Source organism: Drosophila novamexicana, unplaced genomic scaffold (assembly GCF_003285875.2).
Source record: "Drosophila novamexicana strain 15010-1031.04,08,12 unplaced genomic scaffold, DnovRS2.1 tig00000072-arrow-arrow-pilon, whole genome shotgun sequence".
Classification (NCBI taxonomy): domain Eukaryota; kingdom Metazoa; phylum Arthropoda; class Insecta; order Diptera; family Drosophilidae; genus Drosophila; species Drosophila novamexicana.
Window position 1 is genome coordinate 1,583,458 of NW_020824771.1, and position 13,055 is coordinate 1,596,512.

The 13,055-nt window shown below is 39.6% G+C and overlaps 1 protein-coding gene across 2 annotated transcripts; it reads left to right on the top strand.

The window, feature by feature from the left end:
• Positions 1-4,786: 4,786 nt before the first annotated feature.
• On the top strand, positions 4,787-11,597 carry LOC115771521 (organic solute transporter alpha-like protein). 2 transcript variants are annotated; one of them, XM_030717255.1, is made up of 4 exons: positions 4,787-4,857; positions 9,331-9,813; positions 10,591-11,325; positions 11,391-11,597. In XM_030717255.1, exons 2-4 carry the CDS (start codon positions 9,681-9,683, stop codon positions 11,498-11,500), a joined length of 978 nt encoding a protein of 325 aa, XP_030573115.1. In that variant the 5' UTR covers positions 4,787-4,857; positions 9,331-9,680; the 3' UTR covers positions 11,501-11,597. The 2 variants fall into 2 exon arrangements, with proteins under 2 accessions (XP_030573115.1, XP_030573116.1); XM_030717256.1 differs by lacking the exon at positions 4,787-4,857 and having other exon boundaries at positions 8,603-9,813.
• Positions 11,598-13,055: the final 1,458 nt, after the last annotated feature.

Below are 13,055 nucleotides of genomic sequence, written 5' to 3' on the forward strand. Positions count from 1 at the left end.
TTTTTTTTTTTTTTTGGCAGAGTATTTTGTATGCTTAGGTTTGTGTGATCGCAATGCGTCCTGATACACAAAATTTGAACATTTCTTTAATTTATATATTCAGTTTTTCTCTACAACCAAATATCATATAAGAATAAATCCCGCACTCCAACCAGTCACTGAACTAGTTAAGAAAGTGCATATATATGTCTGCACAAAGTCAACGTCTGACTGTACTGTTTTTTTTTTCTTAAACGGAAACGGAAATGCCAGCAGTAGTAGTGCTTTCACAAAAAAGGCATGCCGATGGGGCTGCCGGGCACTTGGGGGAATCGAGCGTGGACCATGTTGCTCAGAGCGGTGTTTTCCTACTTTCGACTATTTGCTGTATGCAAATTGCAGAAACCTTTTACGAAGAGCAAATATAAAGATCGATTAGACAATCTCCAACTACTATCTGACAGGCTGACAAGGACTCAATGACGGCATTGAACTTGTCTACACACAATAACCAAATTCTTGCCCCTTTGCAGCTGACGTCCAACTTGCATGTCGTGTTCAAAAGTTGCGCTAACCTTTGCATGATTTAATTAATTGTAGCATACTTTTGTGCGCCGACCAAAAACTTCACACCTGAATGCACAACAGCAGCCCCTGAGCATTTGCTGAGTGCTGTGAAACGTTTGCCACTTTTGCATTCACAGCTTTGTGCGCTTCTCTGTGTGTGTGTGTGTTGGAGTGTCTATGAGTGTGCATGTGTGGTAATGGCCGTAGTGCCTGACTAGTTGTTGGAAAAGTTTGTAAGGGTTCTCAGCTTGCGGTTTTTTTGTTTTTTGTTTCTTGTTTTTCCGTTGTTTTTTTTTTTTTGGGTTCGAAATGAATGTCTCAATTCATTTTACGCTACAGTGCGTCCCAAGTGGAGCGAGCCATGCAAAAAGGACTGCGGGCTTGGGTTAACATTCAGATTCAGCTCAGGAGGCGTAGGGGCCAATTTGCGGGGGCAGGGAGTGGCGAAAAGTGCAAGCGTCGCAGAACAGTCTTCGCCGCCCGGCATCATTACAATTTGTTGATTTGCTTCGTTAAACAGCAAACAACAGTCGAAAAAAAAAAAACAAAACAAAAAAGAAAGAAAAAGGCGCGCGAAAGGATAAAGTTGAAATGAAGACGACGACAACAGCGCTGACGACTTGGCAGAGGAAGCAGCAGCATCAGCAGCAGCAGCAGGAGCATAAGAACAAGCAGCAGCAGTCAGCCTCAGGCAAAGCCGGCTGCGGCCACTGGCTGCTCTTTGTAGTTATTGCTCTCTGTTTCTTTTATATACCCTCGACAATGGCTCTCATTCAAATGGGTGGAACAGACTTAAGGTAAATTACTTCGTTCAGCATATAGATCTCTGAGACAATAAGAGCTGGAGACGCAAGTTATCTGAAGCTCATGCCTTTTCTCTAAAATCAATAGGTGTCGATTTTAAGATTGGGTATTTGAGTACAACTCGGAGCTTATAAGAACTAGAAATACCTAATGGTATACAGCTTCATGTTTACTTAATAGAAATCTAGACTATTTTAAAACCTTCTTCCCAGCATTACAATTAATTATAATAAATGTGAAGTTGTGCTTTGTGCCATATTAAAATCGCACTGTCAAGTAGCTTTCAGCTGGTCGTTACAGGGTATCTGCTGTTCGGCCACAGCCGACTTGTAGACTCCTACTTGTTCATTTCGCCATTTAAAAAGCATTGCATGGCTCCCTATTTGCTCAGAAAATAAAAACTGACATGGGATGCCGACGCTGTGGCAAGGCGTTGATGTCGGCGACATTGAAGACGCCAGCTTCAAAGGCAGCGCCGCGAGCGCCTAAAATCCGCGTCGCGCCACAAAACGATGCGAGCTGATGTAGCCACTGGCTATATCCAAAGAGGGGAGCAGACGAGAGAGAGAAAGAGAGAGGGGGGGGGGGGAAGGGGAAGGAAACAGCAGATTGGTGGCAGTTTGCCAAAGCAATCTTGACTGTTAGACGACAGCAAGAGCAAATGTAAGAGGATGGCAAAGTGGCAATGGCTACTCTGGGAGGGCATTGCGTGAGCAAAGACAATTTGGTAATATTTTTTGGCCAGTTGAAAGTATTTTGTGTTAAATTGAACAGAGATACGAGATTGCATTTGAGCGCAAAGTTGATTCAAAATGCCATTTTTCTATCCCTTTAGAGCTATATCAACAACTGTTTTCGCTTGGACAAGCATCATTCGAAATATCAACTATTTGATGCTTGTTTTGTAGACACACCTCGTCCTCGTCCTGTGCGGAAACAAAGAGCAATGTCCACATGACATCTACCCAACACAAACAAGCGCCACTTTGGTCCCTTCCACATAATTCAATTTAAATTAATTCTATTTTTGGTTTACTCGCTTCTCGCTTCTCACATCGCATAATATTCTAATTCTCTATCAATTTAAGAACTGTGCAGCTTTTTTGCTTGGCTTACTTTTACTTTTATTTAAATTGTTTTCGTTATTTTTTTATCGTCGCGTGCTTTGCCCTCCGCCACACACAATTAGATTTATTTGCAAATTATAACTTAAATTGCCACATGGCCAAAACAGATTTTTTTTTCTGGCCGAAATGTTGGAGCCGCAGCTTGTGCCATGAAAAAGCTGCAAGTTACCAGTTGCCCCGCGGCCATAATTCAAAGCATACTTTTGGGCGGCCCGCAAAGCAAGCGCTTTATTATTGGCATTTAATATCAGCCGGCTTTATACTTTTTTATCAGGCAAAAAAGGCTCATTGGTCGACTCATTAAATTAGTAAACGGATGTGCGGCTGATCATAATTACGTGTACGTAAGTTAATAGCCTATTTTCGACTTAGGTCTGCAGTTTCGGGTGTGCCATAATCACAATACATTTTAAATACTTATAAATTACTCGGTATACAAGCATGTGAATTTATGAATTTAATCGCATCTGTTCGGCAATTATTCACTGCTGTGTCAGATAAACATTCGGGTTGATTGATGCGCAATTACAAATTACATTCCATGGTTTTAAATGTCACGACCGCCCGTTTATTTCAGATCGCAGTGCCTAATGTTGACCGTTGCCAGGTGTATCAAGCGCACGGACAGGGACAGACATGTTAATTGGTTTGTCGTGGAGCAAAAGCTTTTAGAACTGTTAGCGCTGTTCGCAATGAGGAGAAAATCCAAGCTCATCTTTGAATGGGAGGGGCCTGCAACCGGAAGAAACATTGCTGCTCCACTTTGCAATCAATCGAAAGTTTTAACACAAAGTGTTGATCTTGAATAACACCAGAACTTTTAACTAACAACTACCTTTTTTTTCTTTATTATGTGATTAAAGCAATTCATTAAATATTTATTGATAGCTCAACAATGCTTTGTGTAACAAAGTAGCCACAATGTAAAGAGATAAACTTTTGTTATGCTTGAAACTAATAATAATAAAAACTATAAACTAAGGAAATCCACGGCATGCCGAAGCTTTAATGCCCTCCTTGCAGACATTTCCCTTTTGCAGATATGTGAGAACAGCGCAGCTCGAAAATGATGACTTTTGTTGAAATATCTTTGAAAACAGAGTATTTTGCCTTTTAAGATGCTACTATTCCGCCAATCTTTCCAATAGCAGGTATATGATATAATGGTCAGATTTTTGATAAGATTTGCAGATGTTTGAGTAACATAATGGAACTAATAAATCCCGATAGATCGTTCCCATGGCAGCTATATGATATAGTTGTCCGATCCGGCTGTAGCAACACATATATATAACCCCGCAAGAGGAAGACGGACCTAGGCTGAGTTTCAAGACGATAGCATTAAAATTTAGCGCCTCGTTCGCATGGTAATATACACACGGACAGACAGACGGACAAGCAGACAGACAGACAGACAGACAGATGGACGGATGGATAGACGGACATTGCCATATCATCTAGAATATATATATTTTGATGTCTGAAGATGTCTCCTTCTTTGTGTTACATACTTCATGACAAAATTATAATACCCTTTAAAAGCGTATAAATATAATAATCGATTTCATGTTCGTTTTTCAATAATCAAATCATATGCAACGTTGTCCACAATTTCTATTAATTTTTATTTATTATTAATTAGTTTTTATTTCTGTCACTTTTGAGGTTTATAATCAGTATCTGCCACTGGCAACACATTTTATTTGAAATTTGCTGGCCTTATCTGCGGTTCGAACCCGAAGCTATTACTAGAGCATTATTGGGTCAACACTTCTTTTTATCACTGCCAATGTAAAGATTTCGTTAAAGTTTTTGACTTAACGAAATGTTAAATACATGAATTCATACATTACATATGCGAAAGTTTTGGGTTGTGCCTTGCGGAATCTGTGACGTAAATAAAAAACGATTTAACACCGATTTGTGAGTTTTTACATCCATTCACAAAAAACTCTGGACGACTTGCAGCCAAATCTCTTTATCATCAAGTCAGGTTTGCGCTAGGTTTTTCCACTTTTCATCTTCCGGATTTTCCGGATTTTGCAATGGCACATATATCTCCTCTCCGATTTCTGCAACAATTCGTCAATTTGTAATTTCGACGGTGCGTCAATTCGCCAATTCGACAGTTAACCAATTCGGTGCTGTAACAACGTCAGCGGCGAGTGCTATTATTATTATTATTAATGTTGTTGTTGTTTTTGTTGTTGTTGTTGTTTGTGTTGTGGCTGTTTTGGCCGGGCGCATAATATTTTGTTTCGTTCGTGATCGGCATTGGGGCTGAGCAAAATTTGAGTTCAGTTTGTGGCCAGCGCGCGAGCGAACGACACACGGCGCGGAAAAGCGACAGCTAGAGCGAGACGGTGCTGCATTAGTGAGAGTGAGAGCGGAAATGGCATTCGAAATTATTTCAAATAAAAATCAATTCGGGTTCGAGCAGAGTACATAGGCCGGCGGGGCGGCGGTTTTTTTTTGGCTAATAAACAGTTTGTCAATAAACAAATCATTTGCATTTCGCACTATTCAATTGAATGAAATTAATTGTTTCGACTTGAAATTTATAAACAAACACAGCAGATAAATCTGTGGCTGTTGTCTATGTGAAAGTTATATATGTTTTTAAATAAATTACAATTGCCTGGCTTATATCTTTAATTAAATGCCAATTACAATACAAAGTGCACAAAGCTCGTCACAGACAAAACTATTTGGCTGTGAACTCAACTTTTGATGGTCAAGGTCGTGAATTTTATGCGATATGCGTGCTTTTTGGCTTGTCCATTGAGAGTTGTGAATTATGCAATAGCTAAGAAAAAAGTTGACAAACTTAATTGAGCACTTAAATATAATTGTTAAATCGCGTCAATGTTGATGAATTTGCAATTTTTTCTGTTTTTTTATATTTAGCACTAACATTTAGCTGAGCATTGATTGTTGGGCATGAAAGTGTTCAATGCAATCTCTGTGAGATTGTAAATTTAGAAATTCTTCTGGCTCAGATTTATCTGAATATAATATAAACACAGCAATTGATTTATTTCTAGTGTAATTACATTCGTGTTGGCTTGTGAAAAAATGTTAGTTAGCAGCTGCCAATAATGAGAGTTATTTTCCTTTTATTTTGTTAGCCTCAAGCAAGCTGAGTTGATTGGCATTTGTTTTTGGAATGTAGCTCAAATAAGACCTTTTCCTTATTCTTCGGGGATATTGGCGTAAAACAAATGGATGCTTTGCTGTTATATTTAGCACATTTTTGCGCACAATCTCCTGCTGGGGCCAGCTTGATATAAGATTTCCTTGAATTTTACTTTAAATTCCCAAAGTGAGGACGAGAGGTCGAGTTGTGGCCACACAATAATCGAAATTCGATTTTGTGGAATGTTTTGCGATTTCGATAACCGCTGCGAATAACTTTTGCTCAAGTTCGAAGAAAATTGCCAAACATTTTACTTCAGTTTGAGTACGCGCATTTATACATAATTTCATTTTATTTTTGTTGGCAATGTGTGAGGCCGTGCAGCGTTTTGTTTGGCTGTGCTTTTCATTATTTACTCTTTCAGCCTTTAACATTTTTTGTGTGTGTTTGCTTTGTCTCTTGTCGTGTGTGTCATTTGAAATATTTGAAAGCCCCAAGGGGCAGCAACCGCAGCCGAGGGACAAAGTTGCGACTGCTGAAGACGACGCTGATGAAGACTTGTCATGGGTTTTTTTCTGTTAATCTCGCTTGTGGCATGGTCGGGAAAATAAAGGTGTATTCCAACTGTCAGACATGGTAATACCGAGCAGGCAAAGCGAATGAGTACTTCACGGTATTACAACTTGTTGGCTTATTTCATTTGCCCGTTAAGTGGGCCAAAAGCGCGTTGCAAAACTTTTCCATCTTGGCAAATAAATATTTTTAAATGTTCAACAAGCTTTAAAGGCGTTCATTGTTGCCCAAAGGTTGCTCAATGTCTAAAAGGGAGTATTTTTGCAGCTTTCATATTTTTGTGCTCTATTTGACTGTAAATAATGAATTTATGTGCAACTTTTGACGGCATCTAATCATTTTAAGGTCGGTTTGGCACGTCATGCTCCGGTTAAGATATTCAATAAATTTCTATCCATTTAAGAGTTGGACCTTGCGGTTTTCAACAGTCATTTTTTTGTAATGCCAATGTCAATACTTGTTTATTAAAACATGATTTAACCTTTAAAGAATATAAGTTCCTTGTTTATTTGATCTGAATATTTAAAATAAAAAAATAAACACAATTTCATTCATTATTTTAAAGAGTTTATTGTTTTAAAACTCCAAAAACCAAAATTGAACCTTTCATTAGATCTTCGAAATTGTTTAATATATGCGGCTTCACTTGCATATTTTATTTATTACCAAAAAATCTTATAATTCAAATGATTTCACAATTTTCACCGAGAGCTGATCTAGTCTGTCCCTGTTCACGACTTGTCTTTCATTTATCGATTATAGACGTTTAATCAAGTCGATGGAGACTGCCACAATATATTTAAAACTTTTTGCAAACTTAGCACTTTGTCTGGTTTTACATAGCCCCGCTTAAGTTCTTTAATGATTGTTATTTGTATTTGTTGTTTCTGTTGTTGTTGTTGTTGTCGGTTGCGTGCGTTGGCCATTTGCAAGTTGTTAACAAATATGTGAAACAAAAAATGATTTTTATGACGTTTATTGGGGACGCTTCGTTTACGAATCAAAAACCAAAAAAAAGGTGCTAAATGCCAAAATCGAGTTCTGTGCTAATTGTGCAACAAAAGCAAATCAAGTATTTTATGTGGCTGTTGTAAATTAATCATAGAAAATTATTGGCCAACTGGTGAAATAAATATTTGCTTAACTGAGTTTTTACTTAGCTGCAGTGGCTGCAGCCAAAGCCCGATTACATTTCCATTGTGGCATTCGTTGATGTCACAATTCTCGAACGACTTGAAGCGCGTTTCGGCACGTTTTCTGCCAGCTGCTTCTGAAGGTCGCAGACCGGGTAAAAGTAACCGATTTTTCGTGTTGTTGTTTGCTTCTCTCTTTTTTTTTTTTTATTTTTGCGCTGGTTATGAAGCTACTGCAACAGTTGGATATTTTAATTACAGTGACTGTCTTTACTGCCGGTTTGCAAACGGACGACATAAAAAAAGGAGAAACAACAACAATTCATTACATAACCAGCGCAATAAGACAGACAGATACTCAAACCACATGCCATACACATATAAACATATGTGCACGCATACATATGTACACGCATTAATATGTGTATACGCACACATACATGCAAGCAATGTTTAAGTATGCCCGGTCGCTTGTTGATTATGTTTTGAAACCTGTTTTTTTGGGTGCCATCAGCCAGAAAGAGACAGAGCTAGACAGCCAGTGGCGCAGACTGAGCTGCTCTTCGCCCTCCCCCCTCTCCTCACCACACCTCTCTCTCTTTCTTTCTCTGGCTTAGTAGGTTGCCCTAGGCCAAGTCACGTGCCTTCTTCTCGACCGGCTTGTTGAAAGCTCTTCAACAATTTCAGGTTCGTTTATGATTTGCATTTTATGCTCCCCAAAATTTGATGAAGGCATTATGCATATTGTTGTTGCGTTTGTAACGCTTGGTCTGTTTCGGCTAAGAGGTTCAGTGTTGTAATATTTCATATATATGTATATTAACGAGTCGTTTTACATCACTTAAGTGATGAAAGATGTGCATCTCCTCCAACATTATTTACATTGATCTAAAATATTGAATTAATAAACGCTCAATTGGTTCCTTGTAAAGATAATAATTAGCTCTATGATCGTCAATTGCTTGATGAGAAATAGCTGTCCATATTCATTTAGATCTGGCAGGCACGTGAGCAAATTGATCTCGACACTTGGACTCGGGCAGTTGATAGCATTTCGGACAAATGACTTCCGAAAAATTATGAATCTTATCAACTTTCATGCTCTACTTGGGAACCGAATGAAAAGTATGAGGTATCATACATGAAATTTAGCGAAACCTTGGAACTAATGAAATTCTGAACTTCGAGCACCTTGTTCAACAAAATATAATCTATTCAGGCAGATAAGATTTAAGTTTAGCAACTGTCTTTAATTTTAGTTTTAATACTCATTCACAGAGTGACGTGTGATTCACATTTTTACATTATTTATTTACTCATCGTTCAATTTTAGGCGCTTATTTTATTTTTCAGATTTCTTCTTTCTTCATTCCTTTCTAATACAGCGTGTTTCCCGGCTGTTGATCTGCATACTTAGGGCATTCGGTAGTCTAACAAGTGCCATCGAAAGGGCGAGCTAGTCTAAGATTGTCTATTTGTGCCAGTCTGTTGGGCTGTCTTGAATTATTGAAATGCAAAATCAATGAATAGTTTGCTGTAATTTATTATGCATGCTCCTCGCTCTCCTGCCCCCATGTTTTGCGACATTAATAAGATCACATGGCCATATAAAATAAAACCAAACTGAAACGTGGACTAGTTTCTCAGTCGGCATCAGCAATTCGCGTGGATCGCACGGCAATCAGCAAATCGAACAGAAAATGGGCGTAGAAAAGGATGTAGGGATAGTTGGTTAGCTGATTGGGAAATTTATAAACGAGGAAGGATTTCTGTTAACAAAAAGAAGTACTTTCTAAAGCAGTACTTTCTAAACAGATGAAAGCCTAAGGTTAAGGATACTTTCTAAGCTATCTGTCTAAGGGTCATTGCCTTGCATTTGATTATCGCCATTGTCTAGACTTTTGTTTAGCATCATTTAACCATATTAATTATTAATTATCCTCACGCGATCTTCGTTGGACTACCAGCTAAATTAACCAGTTCCTTGTGAAATTCGTGTGTTTCTCTTTAGGTAATTGGCATTGTAGTCTCTGGTTTTGCGACGATTTCTCCGGCACACAGCAGTGCTTGCGGGTGTATAAAATATTGTGCAAACTTTGAGATACATTTATGAGTGCTAACAAAAAGGCAGCCGCACGCCGGATAAGTAGACGCATCTGTTAACACACAGACTCGCCAAGTTTGTACAGTGATAAAATGTGAAGTGCGGTTAACTGAAGTGAAACAAAGCAAACGTAAAACACCCGCAAAAGTCAGCATCAAAGCCGCCAGCTTAAAACTTGCCCTAGTTCGAATTTACCATAAGTTTAAACACACACACACACCCACATACCGCACACACACTGAAACGGTGATAAAAATATGAGTTCCCGCGAGGACTTTGAGCGACTGCGACTGCAGGAGCAGCAGGAGCAAGTCGCACTGGAACTGGAACTGCAGCGAAATCGCACAATCAGCATGCACAGCCATCCAAAGCTCTCGGAGTATTATACACGTGAGTAAATCTAAAAAGCTAAGCACAAATGAGTTCTCATTTGCATACAAAATATGTGTATTTAGTTAAAAAGTCAAGCGGAATGTGAACAAATAGGCTTCACGCTTCAAATGCCCGGCTAGGGCATAAAGAGTTGTTAAGATCTTGACCCATTAGCATATTAGTTTGTGCTTTTTTATTTATCCAGGACATGAGCACAACAAAGCTATCAAGTTATTCATAATATATATTTATATTACGAGGTCATTTGGTCTGTTTGACACATTTTGTAAAAACTTTCAGTATATTGCAGACAATGAAAACATATGTATATGTGGGGCAGAAATTGAGTTCTGGTGTATAATATTTATCTTTTGCTAGGTATTTAGTTTCCTCAAAGTTAAATTATTATTGACACAGCCGATGCTTTTATCTTAAAATAACTTAAGAAACATGGTCTTTAATTTTTGGTTATTTACGGCTTGCTGTCTGGCCTTTTAACATCTAGTTAACAAATCAACAAATCTGTTCGAAAATAGCTTAAATTTGTTTAAAGTACACACCCCTTATGCATGCCAGATAATTTCACTCTTTGATTACCAAAGTCTCTTGAGTCAATATTGGAATAAATCATTTTCTTTGGTAAGCAAACCGTTCAAGCGAACTGCTGCATTTAAGATAAAGACAAGTTATAGCTGATAAAAGTATCTGGCTAATGTTTATACTCTGCATGTTATTCCCCTTCACCCACTAACTGAAGCTAATTGAATAACCTGTTTATTTTTTTATCTCTCACAGACATGACGGCCTTTCTCTCGCTGGCCATCTTCATAGCCGCATTGCTGACCATACTCAACATTTCCATATACCTGACGACCGTATCGCGGCTGCGTCGTCATTTGAACAAACCGCTCAGGATACCCTCCATAATGATGGTCAGTCTGTATCCGATCATATCGGTGGCTGCCCTGGTGACCATACTGGTGCCGTACTCCTGGTTCATGTGCCACACGGTGATGCATGTCATGTTCATGATAGGCGGTCCAGTTTTTCGCACGCTGCTCTTTCGCTACGTCGACTCGGAGCAGAACTATTTGAAGGAAACATCCGGCGAGCCAGTTACGCTGGCTACGCCCCCGTGCTGCTGCTGCTGCCTCTGCCTGCCCATGGTGGTGCCGACGAAGGCAAAGCTGTGCATCTCCCGGTACATGGTCTGGCAGATGCCCTTCTGGCAGGGCAGCATAATGCTCATCATGAATATACTCTATTATCGTGATCGGGATCTGTATCGCCAGGTGGTGTTCTTCTTCATACCCTTCATCATAATGTCGATCGTTTTGGGCGCCTGGTCTCTGCAAATCACGGTGCGCATGATTACCAAGCTCCGCGGCGACTATCAGCTGCGAAAGAAGATGTTCTGCCTGCAGCTGGTGGTGATGCTTTGCAAGCTGCAGTATCTGATACTCTACGAGCAGCTTAACTCCTTTCAGCTGGGCGGTGAATATCCCATCAATCATACGATCCACAAACAGAGTAAGTATTTAGAGAGAGCGATTTGTTTGGTAACTTAACTAAAGAGGGACTTATTTCATTTGCAGCCATCATCAATATTTTGATACTGGTCGAAATGGTTCTGGTCTCAATGCTGGCACAAAGTGCTTATCGGACGCCGATTCAGGTGCAAATCGACGAATCGAATCACAACTGAAAGGATTTCGGATTTCAGTTTGTTAGGGACGAGAGTTATAGCAAATGATTGTGATAATTTACAATAATAAAGACAAATTAGATTACAATAAAAAGCAGCTAAGTATTTAATTCTCTGTGTTTATAGAGGAGAGCAGAGAAATTGCAAGATCTTCATATATATGACTGATGCATATTGTGTGGACGCCCATTGCAATGTGGTTTCTTTTTGTACCCCCTTAACGTACATTAAAATCCTGTCTTGACTATGCAAATAAATAGCCTTTCCTCTGTGTGCCTGCTTTGTGCAAAATAATTTTTCTATGAACTCCTGATGAGGACAGGGGAGAATATGAAATACTCGAAAACCTGGTGATATTAGCATTCGGCTTAAAAGCCCAATTTAAGTTAATCTCAAGGACATAAATTTGACCTTTTTAACAACATAAATTGTAGTTTTTAAACAAATATCAGCTCGATTTAGTTCATTTTAGTCGCATTTAGTTAACAATCCTTGTGCCCCGTGGTGTCACTTTTGCTGCCGCTGTAATTCAAACGAAAGGGTCGAATCTCAGTTGCCTTGTTGGCCAAATAGCCGACCACAAATCATCATGTGTTGTCCTGGGCTGGCCTGGATAGAGTCTGTGTCCGGCTCAGCTCAGGCCCTGTGGCTCCTAGGACACGCGTGTCGCGTTTAGCTCATAATTCTCAATGGCCCCCAGGGGCAGGGCCAGAAGCATGAGCAAGGGAAGGGGGTGGCGTAGGGGTATGCTTTACATTTTTCAACAAAATTGTATGCGGCTTAGGCCGAATGCCTAGGCGCCATAAAAATACAATAAATAAGTATGTTTTTTTCTTTCCGGCTAGATAGCCTTTTTCGGATAACTCAATTGCCGTCGCTCTAGCATAGGGGGGAGCAGGGAGCAGTCCGGGAGGCTGACACGAGCGACCAAGGGCCGAAGAAACAACAAAAACAAGAACAGCAGCAACAACAATTGCGTGTTGCTGGGGCAGTGCGTTGAAATTTATGATTCTTTTGAAAAGAAAGTACATTGTGCGCTGCCGAAATAAATCACACCAAAGACGCTGAGAACAAACGAACGTCAGCCAACGAAAATCAAATAAATAATGTGAGACAGTGCAGCAAAAAGACGTTTGGCCGGATACGCAGCTTTTTTACCCTAGCAACAAATAATGCTAATATTATTTTGTAAGTAATTCAGAAATCCCTTTCATAACATTAAGCCCTAGTAAAGCATAGAATTTGCAGCATAAATATTTAATTAAAGCTGCGCTCAAAAGTATACACCAATAAATTTGCACGCTTCATGCTAAGTTTCAGGCCAGCCCACATATTTGCTTGAAATTATACTTATGTGTGGCAAACGGCCTGATCAAAACATAATGCCTTGCAAGGATGCCACGTTCTGGGCCGGGAATAGGGCCACAACAGTCAAGTGCCTTGGTCGGTCGCTGCTATCTTATCGTTCTTTTATGATGTACACAACGCCACAGAGCACAGCTATGAAAAGGCTTTGCCAGTGAGCTCGTGCCCTTAGTCCTTTATCCCGCCCGGC